At 32.1% G+C, this 19,728-nt stretch overlaps 1 protein-coding gene across 1 annotated transcript in view; it reads left to right on the forward strand.

The window, feature by feature from the left end:
* LOC118195281 (uncharacterized) overlaps positions 1–18,205 on the forward strand; it is an 81,054-nt gene extending 62,849 nt beyond the window's left edge. The window contains exon 2 of the mRNA XM_085807233.1: positions 14,703–18,205. Coding sequence (XP_085663359.1) covers positions 14,703–15,917 — 1,215 coding nt within the window. The 3' untranslated portion in view covers positions 15,918–18,205. The remainder of the gene's footprint in view (positions 1–14,702) is intronic.
* Positions 18,206–19,728: the final 1,523 nt, after the last annotated feature.

The raw sequence follows: 19,728 nt of genomic DNA on the forward strand, positions 1-19,728 counted from the left end.
AAAAGTGTTAAACTATTTGGGTAAATTTTGAATTGCTCAAAATTAGAATTATTATTGAAAGTTATAATATCATCTATGTATCTAAAAGTATGAGCAAATAGCTTTAATTCATTTTTATTTAAACTTAGTTGGAATTTATATTCAAAATTAAAAAGAAATAGGTTACAAATTTGTGTAGAACTGTTTGCTCCCATAGGAATTCCTCTAACTTGCTGAAAGATCTTATTATTGAATTTAATGTAGTTATTAAATAATGCACAATTCAGATAAGTATTCCATCTTTCAATACAAAGGATGTCAAGTATGTCAGGAAAAAGTTGTGGGAGTTGCATTAAACTAGTAAAAATTTCTTCTAATGGTAGAGAAGTATAAAGGTTTTCAAAGTCATAGCAGTTAATGTTCTTGATTGTTAAACTTTTAAAACTGCTGAGAACTGGAGCATTACTATAAATAATCCAACTATAATTGTGTTGTTTGTTAACGAGATGTTGGATTAAATTACAGATTTTCTTTAGTATAATTGCAAATATGTAATCTATATTCTTTTTATAATTATTTGTACCATTAGCAATAAATCTAAATTTGAGTGGTGATTTATGAAATTTTGGGAGAGCATATAGATTTGCTAATCTATTGTAGCTAGATGGTTGTGAAATTTGCAGTTTCTTATGAAATGCTTTTAGCTTTTTTGCAATAACATTTTCTTGAAGATTGGTGAGTTTGTAAGTAATGGCATTACTAAGTTCAGTTTTAATTAATGAGACAAAAAATTTTCATATTATGCTAAAGTTACTATTGCCTTTGTCAATTTTGGTAATTATGAACTTTTGTTTTAAATCCTGTAAAAGAGGAATGAGAATATTCCACTGTAAATTGCTATTAAATTCAATTCTTCGAATTTTTTGCTTGAGTTCTTCTAATACTGCATGTTTCCAAGCCATAAAGGTAGAATTTGGAATATTTAATTTGAAACTAGTTTTAACTATAAATTCGTCTATATTTTTTACGAAACTTTTAAAACTGTGATGTTTGTTAATTTTTAGTACTGGTCTAAATTTGGTACCTTTTAATAATAATAACTTTAGCATAATATGAAAATTTTTTTATGTATCATTAATTAAAACTGAACTTAATAATACCATTACTTACAAACTCACCAATCTTCAAGAAAATGTTATTGCAAAAAAGCTAAAAGCATTTCATAAGAAACTGCAAATTTCACAACCATCTAGCTACAATAGATTAGCAAATCTATATGCTCTCCCAAAATTTCATAAATCACCGCTCAAATTTAGATTTATTGCTAATGAAACAAATAATTATAAAAAGAATATAGATTACATATTTGCAATTATACTTAAAAAATCTGTAATTTAATCCAACATCTCGTTAACAAACAACACAATTATAGTTGGATTATTTATAATAATGCTCCAGTTCTCAGCAGTTTTAAAAGTTTAACAATCAAGAACATTAACTGCTATGACTTTGAAAACCTTTATACTTCTCTACCATTAGAAGAAAATTTTACTAGTTTAATGCAACTCCCACAACATTTTCCTGGCATACTTGACATCCTTTGTATTGAAAGATGGAATACTTATCTGAATTGTGCATTATTTACATTAAATTAGAAATTTACATTAAATAGTTTTCTGAATTGTGCATTAATACATTAAATTCAATAATAAGATCTTTCAGCATGTTAGAGGAATTACTATGGGAGCAAACAGTTCTACACAAATTTGTAACCTATTTCTTTTTACTTTTGAATATAAATTCCAACTAAGTTTAAATAAAATTGAATTAAAGCTATTTGCTCATACTTTTAGATACATAGATGATATTATAACTTTCAATAATAATTCTACTTTTGAGCAATTCAAAATTTACCCAAATAGTTTAACACTTAATAAAACGAATAGGAATCAATATACTATTGAATTCCTAGACCTACAAATTTTTAAACACAGCAAAATTAAATTATTTGATAAAAGAAGGAATTTCCATTTTCATACTATTAAACTAATTAATTGGAACTCTAATATCTCTAGAAAAGTAATAGAAAACACGTTTCATAGCCAAATAATCAGAATAAAAAATATAATTACTGAAATAGACGATTTAAAGAAGAAATAATAAAACTAATTAATGTTCAAGTTGATAACCAAGTACCACCAAAATTTATTAATTTATATATTAAAAAGGCAGACCTTAACTTTACTTTATAATTTTTTCGCTCTTTTGGATATGATAACATTACCTTAAACCTTAGCTGGAGGGTAATGAAGGATATAAAAGAGTAGAGAAATTATCTTGTAAATTTTTATTGTAAATATTTTGTAAATATGTATATTTAATCAATACTGGATTCTTTCCTTTTACTAATAAAGGGCCAAATCTTTTCAAAAGTCTCAATTATAGCCCGAATTGAGTAAGATTTTAATCTTCTTCTTCTAATTTTCCATACTTTAGCCAGTATTTAGTTAAGTTTTGATATACCAATTGAAATCAAGTTCATTAAACTTTTCATATTTTCTTTCATTAAATATAACTTTTAATTATCTTCCTCGGGAATTTTTTAAATTTCTGAAGATTTTTAGAGGTTTTTTTAATACTTCGTTTCAAAAATTTTGAGAAATTTTACTTTAAAACTTTAATTTTAAAATATTTCAGTTTTTCTTAATTACTTCAATTTGCCATTTTCACACAAAAAATTTTTCACTTTACGTTTTTTACAATTTTTTTACAATTTTTACACAATTTTTCAACAGAACACACATTTCACATTACAAACAGCTTACATTTTTTATTCACAATACCACTTAACTTTATTTTCCTTCAAGCTAACTTACATCTCTTGATTGGCTCAGTTACTTAATTACTACCTTTAGGATTTTTAATTTTAAATTTAGTTTTTAATATTAATGTTTACAAAAAAATTTTTACTATAACAAAGATAGCATCTTGACACTCAACTTTACCTACATAAGCGCCAACTATATATTTTGAAGAACACACTTACTTCTCTTTTACAACACTTTTGCAGACCCCAACACTCCTATAGTAGGTAAGTTAGAATTAAAACTTACTATTTACTTGCTTTAAGTATTTCTTAAAATTTTTTATGTAGTATTTAAGTATTTTCTAAATATGAAATTATATTTTTAAATATATATTTGTTTTTTTAAAAATTGTGAATTAGTTCTTTTTGTTTCTTATTGGTTTATGTCTAGTTCTTTTTTAGTTTCTTTTTTTTGATATGCATATTCGTCTCGGGGAGGTTTCTGTAGACAAGGGTTTCTAAAATACATTGGTTTCTAGATTTTTTATAGGGAATTAATTTTAAAAAAAATTTAATTTTTTTAAAAAAAGTTTAATTTAATTCTTGACTTTACTTGCTTGTTTTTCAAAAGACTTCATTAGTATTTTCCTTTTAGAACTTTATTCTTAAATGTTAATTCTTAAATGTTAATTTCTAAGGGTACCACCTTTATTGGTATTACTTTTGGTTTTGACTTTTACCCTTGCCTGCATGAATGACGAAACACGAATTGAATGATTGAAGAGTTAGATTTGGAAGCAACTTCCCCTTGATAAGTCTGTCTCCTGCCTACTCAACGTCATTCACTTATGCATTTTTAAAAAAATTATTTAGTTTAATTTTAATTTGCTAAATTAGTGAATTTATTTTCATGGATTGATTTTGCACTTGATTTGCTTATGCTTCTGAATTTAAATGATATTGTAGATTAGTTCGAGAATTAAATCTTTTATATGTTTGCCCATTTTTTTAAAATTTTTTGAAAAATTATTTTAGTTTTTTTTTAGGATTTAAATTTGCTTTTTTACTTTTATACGTGTTTGTTAAAAATTAAATTTTAATTTGCTTAAATTTAATTTCATTCCTTGCAGCAATGGCGCAAAGAATATTTAATTAAATTTATATTTAAATTTAATTTTTTATAATTAAATTCAATTTATTCTTATGAAACAATAAGGATAGAGAGATTATGTTGTAGAGACATTATGTTATTCGAAATGTAGAGACATTATGTTATTCGAAACAACATAATGTCTCTACAAGGCTATTAAAGAAAAGCAAAGTTTGAGCAATACAGTATGTTATGTTAAAAAGTTTCGAGACCATTGTTAAATAGCTTTACTTCAGGGTACCAATGTTATATAGATTACCGTGAGAATTCAATCCAAAAAAAAAATTTCTTATCTGGTAAAGACATCTTGACCAATGTTATATCTTAAATTCCTATAACGTTAAATGTTAAATATGAAACTACTTGCCGTTAAAGGTAGTGACCGTATAGTGAAACGCGTACAGCATTGTTGCGTTGTGAAAAAAATGCATTCCGGGACCGCGCCGTGAGAGGATCGAAAACATAAAACATATACAAGATATAAAGGAAAAGTTCATATTAAATATATAAAGAAAACATACTGTAAGAGGTTCCAGATTACATATCAGTTTATTCAATTACAACACAATAAGAAAAATCTTAACCTCATCTGAGAGTCTGTTCATTTAAATTCATAAAAAAACTTAAGGTTTGTCTGGTGATTTAAAAGAAACGAAAGGGAACAATTTATGGCCTGAGAGTTAAATTTTAGATTCGACGTTGTTTTTTTTTTTTTACTGCTAAGGTTGTTTTTGAAAAAACTTGCCTAAAGTTCCAACACACCAAAAAAAATAATACTTATCTTGAGTGGACATCTTGAAGTGGAGGAGAGCTCATATCTTAGCTCTATCCTTACGTCACTTGGCAAATCCGCAAGCCAGAAACTCGAACGGCACGACAATAAATTACATCAGCTATACCGTCAAATCTTACGCCTGCTACTGGTTTCCATAGAAGAAAATTATTCCCACTGGAAGCAAGAGAACAGCTTACACCGCACGGCTGTCTGCCTAGACTCTCAGCTCCACCGAGGAAAACGTAGACAATTAAGCTAGGCATTTTAGAGAACGGCTAACGCAGGCTTCCAGTTGTCTAAGGTGACATAATTCCTTCTGTTTTCAAGCCGGAGTTCAGAGGACATCGTCCTGACTTTTGCCGATACAGATAGAGACCCAAGTCTCTGTTAATTTTTTTGTTATTCGCTCAACAGTTTTTTTTCTTCGCATTTTTGAGAAAACCCGCGGCCGGGGAGCATAATTGCCGCTCCCCGCCGGAAGCACTGCTCGATGCCGACTAAATCTTTTCCTTTCTCCTTCGCAACACCCACAAGTTTTTTCTCAGTCTCCGTCAACAAGTCCGTCAAGCCCGAAAGTCAGCGAATCCAAGCAGTGAGTGCCTCAGCGAGTCCAGAGTAAGTGTGTAAGAGAGTCTCGCCTCTTAACCAAACGCGGCCGGGGAGCATATTTGCCGCTCCCCGCCGGAAAAAATCCCGCTTCGTAATTACATTTTGTCCAGCAAGCCCGAAAATCAGCGAGTCAGTCAGAGAGTCAGCCAAAAAATAAGTGTGTATCCAACTCGAATTTCCTTCGTCTCCTTCACAAAACGGGCTCCCACTATGGCTTCACTTATCGCCCCCTTAATTATGGCAAAATCTTCGTTTTCAACTCCAGAATGCGGAAATAAGGGTGATCGCGCATGCGCGCCCTTCTTCACTTAGCCAACAACCGGACCCTCAATCGCCAAAAACCTGAATGACTTACATTGAAAGACAAGTAGCAACCTTTGACCTTTCCGTCACGTACTTTCCTCTCTTAAGGTCAACTAACAATGAAAATTCTTTCTCGAACATTCTAAAGCGCGCGAAATCATGACTTGGCGAAAATTGCCTCCCTTTCCCTGCTTCTTTCACAATGAATAAAAGTTTGTACAAGATTTGCAAATAAAAGAAAATAAATAATATTCATTTATACTAAATAATATTTCCCGAAGCATCTGTTTCTCCCCAAAATTAAAGCCTTAAATTAAATAATTCAGAATCAAAATAAAATTTAAATTTCCATAAATCATAAAATCATTCACCTAATTTTTTATAACGCTATCAGATAATTTCTCTACATAACATTCCTTTCCCCTAAGGAATTAAATTTTGGTTTACCAAAATTTAGCAGACAGACACTTCTTGAAATACCATGACGCATACTGTGCAATAAGGCTAAAGGATAACATAATGTAACAATATTTCACACGACTCCTTGGTAACAGTGACGTTACTGACACATTAAATTTCAAGTCCAAAATGTGCAAGTAAAACAACAAGATTAATCAAAGCAATTACTAATTAAAATACTCAAGGAAGATCATCAAAAATAATTAATCAAAAACATCAATTAAATCACTTAATTAAACCTAGAAATACTCAGAACACATACAAAAATAAAAATAAAAATAAGGCGCTAATCACAAACAAAATATGTCTAAGATCAATCAATAAGATAATTAACGCGCCGCAGATACATAAAATACATTCCTGAGAAAATAAACACACTAATAATTCAAACAATTCCAAATAAAATATGTCACATGAACGTATTCAAATAAGGAGTAAAGACCCCTAAGTACTACGAAATTGAATAACTTCTAAGATTGAATCCCAAACAGTCACGTCTAAGAACAGAAGCGGCCTGATCAGGGCCAAGCATTAGAAAAGAAAAGAACGTTACAACACAAGGAACCTCGGAACCAGCCGAAAATACCCCACACAAAGATCAGAAAGAAGGAAAACGTGATTGTCCAAAAATTCAATCCAACCAAAATCAATTCCGAGAATGAACATAACGAATACGCTGTGCAAATACCAATTAGAATTTTATCCAAAACACACAAAAATAATAGTAATAATACAACCTAATGTATATACAAAATGACGTTTGACCAATAATTACAAACAGATACTACCAAGATACACATATAGACATAAAATGAAAATACAATTAAACTGTAAAAATTTCGTACATAATTCAAATGAGCAATGAGATCAGCGATACTAAAAAAAATATTTTTAAACTGCAATACCTAAACAAATACACACATAAGCAGTAAACCATATTAAGTCAAAAATATTTCACTGTAATTCAAATCAAGCCAAAAAAAATCAACCAGCAAAAGTGAAGTGTCGCTAAAAATTTCAAACCTCAAAGTAAACACTAGTGAGTAACAACACCAAACTTAAGTCCCCTTAGTAAGACAACACCAAAAAAAAATTCAGTAATTCTAAAAAATCCCTTAAGTCCACAAAAAAAATTCAACTAGTCAAAGAAATCAATCAAAGCTGGACTGAAGCACGTTACTAGAACACTAAATAAAATATCACAAATCAACAAAGTGTTCAAAACAAACCCCCCAATTTAGGCAAAAACTGAGATCCATTCTGCATCAGACTTCCAAAACGTTGTATAGTAACCTAAGTAGCAGCCTTCAGAAACACTTCCACCCAAACAAAAGAAACAAAGTAACTCTTTACCGCGTCCATGTAAGCTGAGAAAAGCGCTGTATTATAAATGACAGACTCAAACTTTACGTATCAAGCAAACCCCCAGACACGTTGAAAAACAACATAAGATCTCTTATCTCGGAAAGAAAAGTGCGCTGACTGAAACGTTACAATCCTGAACCAACACAATGAAAGAGATACAACAATAGATTTCTCAGATAACAAGTTCCTGTTTGCCCCCGGTGTAAGAGGTCAAGTGCCACCATGAAGTGCAAGTATTTACAAGAAAACGAGCTTTCAGGACATTACAACTTCACGCAAGACCTAACTGCAAGCAACAAATGCAAAGTTCTCAAAAGTGCTAAACTAAAAAAAATACTCATAACTCATAATTCAAAAAATCCCTAAAAATCACACAAATGAAATCCATAACTCAAATTCTTCTATTTTCCTAAGACCACAGAAATCTCAATTCTTCCACAGAAACTAAACATCAGAGAACTTACATTTTACGGACCTTGGCAGAAACCACCAGAAAACAACATACAAACTTGATACAACTATCTTGATACTAATAAGTCAAACCAAAACAAGAATTGACCCCAAATTCCGCAACAAGTCCAACCAAGAAAGAAAATTCAATAACTCAGATCAAATCTATTACGATTCACTAGCAAATTCAAGACAAACTACTTGTAATCAACAGAAAATTCCCACACATGAGTACAGAGCATAAGTAACTAATCTTCTCAAACTTATTTCAAACATTTTCACAAAACAAATTCCCGTTGTCACAAAATTCTCATTAAAATTCACTTTCTACAATTCACAAGACTAACTCTATTTCTACTGTTTAAACAATTCTCACATGACAACTCTTCACAAACTTAAACTCAGAAGATAACTAATCTCAATTACTCTGACTCATTAACTAATTAGAACTTCACTCAAGCTGAAGAATTCAATCCAAAAAAAAATTAAATATGCAAACATCACTATTGCTGATCTCAGGCAAAAATTCAAATCTAACCCATGTTAACCTTAAAACAGAATTTGGCAATTAAAAAACAATCTACAATTTTTACTCATTCATTTGTATCATTATGCCTTCAGAACTTATAAAATTCATTGCTCAATACTAAATTAAATTTTCTAACACATTACACAATATACTGGAATCATATCAAAACAATGTAATCAAAAAAATAATAAGATACTTGGTAAACTAGATAATCATGAAAACATTACATACATTTCACAAAATATTATTCAATTAATTCAAAAAAATCAAAATTTCTCTAGCGTTACCCCTCACAATTACACAAGATTCTAGGTTAAATAAGTAGCAAAAACACAAAAAAAAAAAATTCTAGCTACGCATAGCTATGGCTTGTCTCATCCAGTAAAATAATTAGAGTCTTTAATCTCTTTCTCTTAGAAGTGCTCAAAAAATGAGTCCAGTTTTTAAAGACAAGCACTCGAAACTTGTTACAAGGATATACAAATAGCATAGGATTATCGTGAAATAATTCATTTTCCATCTTGTATCATAAATCAGTACGTCGAAAATCAAAAATATACATCCAGAAAACACTCAAGGATTTTCAACAGTAAAAATGTACAGTACCTATTCTGCTACATTAAAATATATATTTTTCCTAATTTTAAAGTTCAATTCTGTTTGCCTAACGTTAAAGTCCAAAATTCCTGAAATTCACACACATTCTCAAAATTTATCCTCTAGTATTAACAACTTCATTAAAACAGTAAATTACTAAAAAATAGGTAAATTCAAAATCAATTACTGATTCGATCCTTCACTAAGCAGAGGTCACGGCACCAGTGTTATGAAGAATGTTTCGTCGTGAGAGGATCGAATAAACACAAAAAAAAATATATATATAACTTATCTGGTTGGTGGACATCTTGAAGTGGAGGACTCTTATCTTATCCCGCGTTGATGTCGGCCGGGCTCATCTTGACACTGGTTCTAAAAATGTAGACTCCACTTCACTACTGTAGAACAGAAACAGGAGCACTGCTGCCCAGGACGGCTATCCGCTTGGTCCTGAAAGTCCTATGTCAACACGCAGGTAACTCGTTCAAATTTCGCCTCTTTACCAGCACGCCGCAAGGAAGAGGGTTTTTCAGCCTCAGGTCAGAAACGTTGTTGCTAGGAAATTTCGGCTCGCCGGTTCATACTCATCCCAAGAGCAAGCTTCACGGGTAATCACGGGTATCCTGGTCACGGCACCAATGTTATGTTAAAAAGTTTCGAGACCATTGTTAAATAGCTTTACTTCAGGGTACCAATGTTATATAGATTACCGTGAGAATTCAATCCAAAAAAAAATTTCTTATCTGGTAAAGACATCTTGACCAATGTTATATCTTAAATTCCTATAACGTTAAATGTTAAATATGAAACTACTTGCCGTTAAAGGTAGTGACCGTATAGTGAAACGCGTACAGCATTTTTGCGTTGTGAAAAAAATGCATTCCGGGACCGCGCCGTGAGAGGATCGAAAACATAAAACATATACAAGATATAAAGGAAAAGTTCATATTAAATATATAAAGAAAACATACTGTAAGAGGTTCCAGATTACATATCAGTTTATTCAATTACAACACAATAAGAAAAATCTTAACCTCATCTGAGAGTCTGTTCATTTAAATTCATAAAAAAACTTAAGGTTTGTCTGGTGATTTAAAAGAAAGGAAAGGGAACAATTTATGGCCTGAGAGTTAAATTTTAGATTCGACGTTGTTTTTTTTTTTTTTTTTTTTTTTACTGCTAAGGACGTTTTTGAAAAAACTTGCCTAAAGTTCCAACACACCAAAAAAAATAATACTTATCTTGAGTGGACATCTTGAAGTGGAGGAGAGCTCATATCTTAGCTCTATCCTTACGCCACTTGGCAAATCCGCAAGCCAGAAACTCGAACGGCACGACAATAAATTACATCAGCTATACCGTCAAATCTTACGCCTGCTACTGGTTTCCATAGAAGAAAATTATTCCTATTGGAAGCAAGAGAACAGCTTACACCGCACGGCTGTCTGCCTAGACTCTCAGCTCCACCAAGGAAAACGTAGACAATTAAGCTAGGCATTTTAGAGAACGGCTAACGCAGGCTTCCAGTTGTCTAAGGTGACATAATTCCTTCTGTTTTCAAGCCGGAGTTCAGAGGACATCGTCCTGACTTTTGCCGATACAGATAGAGACCCAAGTCTCTGTTAATTTTTTTGTTATTCGCTCAACAGTTTTTTTTTTCTTCGCATTTTTGAGAAAACCCGCGGCCGGGGAGCATAATTGCCGCTCCCCGCCGGAAGCACTGCTCGATGCCGACTAAATCTTTTCCTTTCTCCTTCGCAACACCCACAAGTTTTTTCTCAGTCTCCGTCAACAAGTCCGTCAAGCCCGAAAGTCAGCGAATCCAAGCAGTGAGTGCCTAAGCGAGTCCAGAGTAAGTGTGTAAGAGAGTCTCGCCTCTTAACCAAACGCGGCCGGGGAGCATATTTGCCGCTCCCCGCCGGAAAAAATCCCGCTTCGTAATTACATTTTGTCCAGCAAGCCCGAAAATCAGCGAGTCAGTCAGAGAGTCAGCCAAAAAATAAGTGTGTATCCAACTCGAATTTCCTTCGTCTCCTTCACAAAACGGGCTCCCACTATGGCTTCACTTATCGCCCCCTTAATTATGGCAAAATCTTCGTTTTCAACTCCAGAATGCGGAAATAAGGGTGATCGCGCATGCGCGCCCTTCTTCACTTAGCCAACAACCGGACCCTCAATCGCCAAAAACCTGAATGACTTACATTGAAAGACAAGTAGCAACCTTTGACCTTTCCGTCACGTACTTTCCTCTCTTAAGGTCAACTAACAATGAAAATTCTTTCTCGAACATTCTAAAGCGCGCGAAATCATGACTTGGCGAAAATTGCCTCCCTTTCCCTGCTTCTTTCACAATGAATAAAAGTTTGTACAAGATTTGCAAATAAAAGAAAATAAATAATATTCATTTATACTAAATAATATTTCCCGAAGCATCTGTTTCTCCCCAAAATTAAAGCCTTAAATTAAATAATTCAGAATCAAAATAAAATTTAAATTTCCATAAATCATAAAATCATTCACCTAATTTTTTATAACGCTATCAGATAATTTCTCTACATAACATGAAAAGAAGGATATTTATCCCATCTAAAGTTATTATGTATAATGTTTCTAATTTTATAAAAAATGAAGAAATTTTGGAAAAGTTTAGAGTGGATGCAACCTTTTCTGGTGATTGTGTTCATTTTCTATTTTATACGAATAAAGGTAGAGAAAATTATGCTAGTCACAGAGTTTTAGACATTAATGCAAACTGTCAAGTGGAAATCTTGGAGAGTAACACATTGAACATTATATTTAAATCTTACCCAGTTAGGATTTTTCTTCAGCCCAAGCGCTGTTTAAAATGTATAAAATTCGGACAGACTAAAAATACTGCAAAAAGAGGCATAAGATGTTCTGCTAAAAAGCTGCATAAGATATGAAAAACATCGCTGTACGGAAGAAAAACTGTGTTGTATTAGTTGCCGATTTTCAAATGAAACATTTCATACAGATTATTATACTAATTATGATACGTTCTTCAAAAGATGCCCAGTGTATAAAAAAAAAGTTAAATATTTGTGAAACACTTGCATGTGGATATATAATTAGATTTGAGTAGGTAATTTATACAATTTACTTTTATCGCTGAGGCCTGGCTTTTATTTATAATTAGATTTGAGTAAATAATTTATACAATTTACTTTTATCTTTGAGGTTAGGCTTTTATTTATTTATATTTATTTATTTATTTGATATTTTTATTGTATTTCATCTTTCGGATTTAAAATTTTGTAAATATTTCTGTCGTATCATTTTAATTTGTGTTTTATGCCCATGAAGTTATTAAATATTAATCTTAATAATTGTTCAGTTGCGGATGCCAGCTGTCAAGTATAGAGAAATTATTGGGCAAGACTTTTTATGTGATCACTCTGCAGGAATTTATTGCAAAAGTGACCTTAGGGAAAAAAAAAAAAAAAAAAAACTTAATGGCCTAACAGCCCTAGTGGGCCAAGGCCTGCACAGTGCCCGTAATCTGCTTTCTTGACCGTGGGCCCCAGGGTGCATAAGCATATGCCCTGAACAAGTGGTCAGCTGTGTGCAGGACCCCTAGTGTTTAGTGCGCAAGCAAACTTGGTACTCATTTTATTGACCCAAGTGATGGAAATCATGGGATGAAAGGCTGAGTAAACCCCCCGACCTGTGGTGCTGCTGCGCGATGCGCTAGCCACAGCGCCACCGGGCCTGACCTTAGAAATAGCCCTCGTAGAAAATTGCAAATAACTCAATGGTCAAAGCTAAATAAAATTTTGGAAGAAAAAAGTAGAGGGATTTTTTCGCTAGCAGGTTAAAGTGGCTATTTCTGTGCAATTCACAAAGTTTTTAGAGTAAACGAGTTCAAATTAGAAGATGGGACCACTGGTAAATATACCGTAGCTCTAAAAACAATCAAAGCTTGGTATGTATCACATCTTATCTATATTATTATTCATGGAAATTATAAAACAAAAACAAAAAAAAAAAAGAACAGTAAAGCCACTTGCGAGTGTGACGTTTCAGGGAGACGCGTACTAAACTAGTGTCAATAGGTTAATTAAAAGGGTTATTGCTTTTTTTCAAAAGGGGTGTTGCTTTTTTTCGAATCAAGAGAAGGATGCATCTAAAGACACAGTTCATGATTCATCATTGAATACCTTAGTATCATTCTAAAGAAAATGGCACACATTCTAATAGCAAATGTCTTCTACAGTGGCAGCATAGAAAGGAGATACGAAATGGGATTAGCTAGAACATACTCGATGGTTCACCGACAACAAAAACTGATTTTATATAATCCGCATAACCAGACAAATTATTCAAATAATTTTAGAAAAACAAGTTTGCAGACTCTCGTTTTTTTGGGGAGCATAAAATGTAGACCCTGACGAAGACGAAGTACGGAATTCTCGCTATGTCTTGAAAAAAACAGATGACAGACGACAAAGGTTATTTTAACTAAAGTAACTAAAGTTTATAATAACATTTTTATTTTAACTAAAGTAAACACTCACTCGGTGATCACAATTTAACCTCCACTTGTCTCTAACCGCAAAATAAAATAATACATACAGTCAGAATGAATTAAATTTTAACTACACTACTGGCTCCTTCTTCAATCTAAATCCAAGTCTATATCTATATGAATTAAAGTAAGTGGCTAACACAAAATATTCAGCAACAGAGCTACTTGCAAACACGTGGCTTAAACTCGTAAATAACTCTTCTACCGCAAACTCCAAAATGCTGCTACTTAAATAGTATTTCCGAACTCACTTGGATTTGCATATACGACACTTAAATTTGCATTCTGGCAAGAAGCTGAAAGCAGAAAGGAGAGAAAAGTTTCTTAAAATAACAAAATAATTTATTAGTATAAAATAAGGTCTTTACGAGTTAAAAGGGGGTTTATCTGAGAAATAGAAGGGAAAATATAAATGATCTGGGAATCATCTTGAATGATCAGACTTCGTTGAAAAGGTAAACATCTGTTAATGCTCAGGAAATAGTAATTTTTGAAAGCCCCTTTATATGCTGTATCAATTAGATAAAAGTGTGATTTACACAACAAAATGTATTATGTTTCGGTGGCTTATCATGAGCCCTGATATTGTCTAACAGAGAAATCTTGAAATGTCTTAACAATTTTCATGAAACAATGAAAATCATTCGTTCTCTTTAAGAAATTAATTTTACTGTCGAGAAGGCATAACGAGCCTTACTTTCAAAACCTATGAGAATGTAAGTATGCCCATGGGAAAGCATTTATTTGACGTGATCATGAATTAAGGAAACTACTGACGTGATAATGCATTCCAAAGGCATTACCACGACATCCTCTTTTTATAGGGACAAATGTCTGAGCTAATTGATTTGCTTCCCATGGTTTAAATTTATTTTAAAATTTATATTTCTTATTGTTATTTTTTTCATTTAGATATAGGTTAAGCACAATCCCATTAATAAATCTCAAAAGTTATTTTTCTTATTTCAACACTTTATTTTTTTAAAGAAATAATAACTTTAATCTAATATGCAGAATTTTAAAATGTTCCTAAATTTTCGTAGTAAATTGATTACATTTACAGTGTCTCTCTTGAGCATTACAATGTTATTTTTCAAAATAAATATTTACAACTAAAAGCTCTTCACCTTGCAGATGAAACTATTTCTCATATGTGAGCTGATCCTGATTGGAACTGCCTACTCCTTTTCTTACAATGATTCCGAAGACTGCGTTGCTGATGAAGAATATTTAAATTGCATCTGCAACTATCGCGAGAACATCACAGTAAGCGCTTCCATGGACTTCGATATCAAGCATGTTTTAGTAAAAGGCTGTGGAACCGTCACTATGCCTCTTGGTGCTCTGACTCATCTACGTTTAGAAACAATTGACTTCTTGGACATCAGGCAACTGAACATTAGACCATTTGCTCTGGCGGGTGTTCAAGGAATTGAATCGTTAACAATAGCAAATGTTTCTGAATTCAACGTGAAATCGCACGGTTTCGTGGGATTATTCAACGTCAGCAGACTAATCATCAGCAATGTATCAGCCACATATTTATCAACCAATTCTTTCGGGTTTGTATCTAACGTAAAATACTTCCTAATCGAACATTCGAATTTCCTTCATGTGGAGGATGCTGCATTTTTCTTAGCAAATATAAGCACATTTAAAGTTTTTAATACGAAATTTCATGGACTTCGAAATACTTCTTTTGAAGTTCACATCTCTGATGAAATAGTTTTTGAAAACTGCTACTTTGGGGAAACCAGCCAACACAGTTTTTCGCTCTCTTCCATTCATAATATCACTTTTCAAAGTTGTAAATTTGGACTACTCGCTACTTCGTCTTTCTTAAGTTCAGAATTACAAACTTTCGTTTTGCAAAATTGCACGATAGAAACTTTGGAGAAAGATGCATTTGCCTCTTTAGATGTTTCAGAAAAACTTATATTTACTCATAACAATATAGAAATTGTAGATGCCTATGCCATGACTCCTAATATTGTAAGCAATTTTACAAAACCGCTTAAAGTAGAAAACTGCTGTAATAGTTTTACATGTGATTGCAGCATTTTCTGGATGCTGTCTTCAGATTACGATTCAAGACCATATGATTCCTTTTCGCATCAGAGTTTTTGCATTGGCAATCCATCAACAAAACTTACTGATCTGATCCCTGTGCTGGATTCCTCAGGAAACTGCATGACGCTTGAAATGAAATCTCCTCAGCTGCCTAAAGAATCTGCAATTTATAAGTCAAAAGGGCAAACCCTGAGTTTGCAAATCGGAATGCTGCTCTTGAATATAATCTGGATTTTTCATTTTGTGAGTAGTACTTATGATGCTGCAGAAGTTATATGAATAATACAAATTATAGTTATTAGGTGATGGAAATTTTGAACTTCGAAATTTAATAGTATACAACTAGCAAATGCATATTCACAATATATCCCCTTTCGTATCGTATGCGTGATACGAGTGCTTTTCCGTATCATGAAATAAAGAATAAATCACAAATTTCAGATGTCTTACAAAAAAAAAAAAAAAAAAAAAAAGATCGAATATAATTTAAGGTAGTTAAGAGAGGAATGATGTAAAATCAGAATTTTAATCCGGTATACACTTGTTCACAAAAGTCCTTAACCTGCTTTTATTTTCGTAACCATTGGTCCTAGACACATATTTCCAGTTTAAAAACTATTTTAAATGAAGCAAATATTTATGTTTTCACATTTTCAGGTATCAATTTTGCAAATTTAGGAAATTTAACTGTTTACAATCTTTCTCTTTCCTTACATTTAGGAAAATTTTACACTCTTTATAAAAAAGTAAATAAGCAAAAGATTTGTTTACCTTGCGATGAAACTTACCGAAATATTTAATTTCAGAATTGGGGATATTGATGTTCTTTTCCCCACTTGCCTTGGCTTAACAAATGAATTAGAAAAAACTCGAGGTTCATATTTTGTTTTAAATACCATTCAATAATATTTTTTTCGTGACTTACAAGTGTAGCATTCTTTAATTTATAATTTTATTCAAATATTATGCCGAAAGAATTTTCACACAATTATTTTATGTTATTTACTTGTTAAGTTTTCAAATGCTAAAAATAATATTGTTAATATTCTCGTGAAGGTTTATTACTTTAGAATTATAATCTAGTTAATAATCATACAAAAATTTGTTAAACTACCCAATTTATTCTACTTAATGCTATTAAGCTTTAAACTACACTATTTTTAATTTATGCATATAATGTTACTAGCTGGCTTTATGTCAATACTGAAGCCTGCAAGCGTTTTCTACAATGCGAATTCTGTAAACTTTCGTTAGTAAGATCTCCTTTTCGGAAACCTTATCTTAATACCTTTTACGATAATCTGGGAAGAAATGATCGCCACTTAATATATTACCATCGGCACTTTTTCTAAGCCAATATTTTATTTTTAGCTACGTACAAACGTAAACACTTCGCTTTTCCTTTTGTGAACTGCTCCTGAATATAATCTCCAAATTTAAAATGAAATATCTTGGTCAAGTGTTGATTTTCGGGAATCACATTTCTTGTATTTCATTTTTTATAATGAATGCAAAACGTTCCGAGATATAAGCATAGGAACCGGAAGAAACATATAAAAAGGTTAGATTTCGTAGTTTTTTAGAAAAATGATACTTTTAAACTTGCTTAAATAATAAAACATGAAAGCTCGCCTCATTTTAAGAATTTTTGTAACTGTACGTATATGTCTACGTCTTAGGCTTGCAAAACTAAAGCCTGGACATTTATGGACACGGTATATATTGCTAAATAGTAATAGTTATTGAATATGTGCACAAGAAAGAATAAACTTTTCCCCTGCATTGAAAGGATAAATTCAAAAAGCTACGTATAGTGAAATACTAGAACTCTGCCATTCCACTAATTTTTTCTCCTAGCATTTTCAAACTGAATTTCATTTGCACTTCATCTGTTTCACATAAATTTCTTTCTTATACATATTTTCGAGCAGTGTATCAGAGAACGAAATGCGTATAATTTTTATGATCTGATACATAGCATAGGATTTAAAACGGTATTTGATACGGGTTTGAAACGAACAAAAGTATTTTAAGTTTATTTAAAGAAGATATGTATTTCTAAACTTCATATTTGATCACCATGTACATAATTCTTTCATCCATTTGTTGTACATACGCATGTACATATGGTAGAGGCACATGTACTGCCGATTGTAAAATTAGGCAAGATCCAACTTTAAATCATTGTTCATATTGACACAGACTATCTTCATATTTCGAGGACTGAGGAAACGTGGTTCCAATTTCTTTAAACAGCAAAGTGATCCTGAAATCAAAATACGTTTCCTGCTTAAAAACGAGGAACCAATTTCTTTGCTCCTTCAAGAGCAGACTGTTTTTGATCCGTGAAAGAAACGTATCTTGTTATTCTTTGGAATCCTTAATCTAAATACTAACCTTAGACTGATTTTTGTCTAATTTTATATATCTATTGCCTAATTTTATACATTATATATACTTGCTTAATTTTGTATTTTATGTAATATACATAAATATGTAATCGTATACTTTATTTGTATTATCGTAACATTTTTTGTTATTAAAATATTTCATTTTGGTTAAAGCCATTTCACTGAGTATTTTTGTTATTAATGAAACTATGAGTATAAAATAGTGTACATATGTTTTTTATTACTTTTGGATGTTGAAAATTCAAGTATTAATTATTTTTGAAAAATTTTTAATCCTCCTAACTATATGTATGCTTTTAAAATTAATATCCATACTATAAAAGAATAATTTTAAGCGCACGTGTTAATTATGATAATCTTAACAAACACAAGTTTTACTCAGAAATCTAACGTATGTTTGCCGATAAATTTGTGATAATAAACCTTCAGTTGTTCAAAAATATATTAAGCATAAGTTCTTCAATCTAAGCAACTTAGATTGAGGAACACATTTTTATAAATGGCAAACTATTAATGAATTACGCTGCCTTATAAACGAAATGCCACAACATAAAAGAATGACTCGAAACGGGCCGAAATTTGTACATAGGTAGGCAACAAGACAATAAATGATTGAACTTTTACAGATATGCAACGATAAGGCAGTTTGATATTCAGGAAATCAGTAAGATGTTGCGGCCCTGAACACGTCGTTCAATCGAACCAATGAGTGTCTGACTAATGTACTGTAGTATCGTGTACCATGTATTACTGATATGATCTCAGTCTTCATTTCGTAAAAACGAAGAGGTGTTTAACCGCTGTTAAAACATGTTCTACAAATGCTCTATTTATGAGAGATCGAAGGTATAGGACTGGCCAGGAGCTACTTGCATGCATTCAAGGTGAGAGAAGTAATATGTGGCCGGGCGTTATCTTATTGGTTGGTTGGTAACGGAGGACGGGGACGCCTGATGTCTAACAGAGGTAAACAGGCATGTGTCCCGCGCCATCCACTAACCAGGAACAACTCCCTGGGGCCTCAAGAGGCCGCCTCGGGAGCTCTTTAGGATGTTAACAAGAGCATTTACATGGCCATGCAAGGGCAGATTGCATTCGTTTTACCGTTTTGACATTTGTTGTTGCAATTTGCTATGGTAACTTTGCACATTCACAATAAAATTCTAATAAAAATACAAATTAAATATACAGATACAAAAATACAGTTACAAAACAATAGGATCAAAATACAGGCTCATAGGGAAAAAAAATAAAAATAAAATAAAATAAATAAATAAATAAAAATAAAAAATTAAGTATTATGCATATACAGAAGAGGAAATGTTAAATACATTTGATTGTACATTATTTGAAAGGTGTCTGTAATAGGGACTTATGTAAGTTTTAGGAATAGACTTATGTGTCTGAGAATGTGGAACTGCATGCTGACTTGTATCATGCCTTGAGAGTTTTGGTTAATGAGAAGAGCACAAATCTTGGCCCATTCTCTTGAGCTTGTTAACAACTTTGCAAATTGTATTTACTGCCGGTTTGTGCTTCATAAGGAAGCGGTGATAAGCTTCACTATTGTTGATGAGAAGAGGGAGGTGATTTCCTGCTGTCAGATGGCATTCAAAAACATAGTGGTCTGGGGAGCCTTCCGCTCCGCAGGCGCATATGTCCGTGGTTGTTATGCCATG

This window comes from Stegodyphus dumicola, chromosome X1 (assembly GCF_044657685.1).
Source record: "Stegodyphus dumicola isolate Sdum_Otavi_A_Nest chromosome X1, ASM4465768v1".
NCBI classification, from domain to species: domain Eukaryota; kingdom Metazoa; phylum Arthropoda; class Arachnida; order Araneae; family Eresidae; genus Stegodyphus; species Stegodyphus dumicola.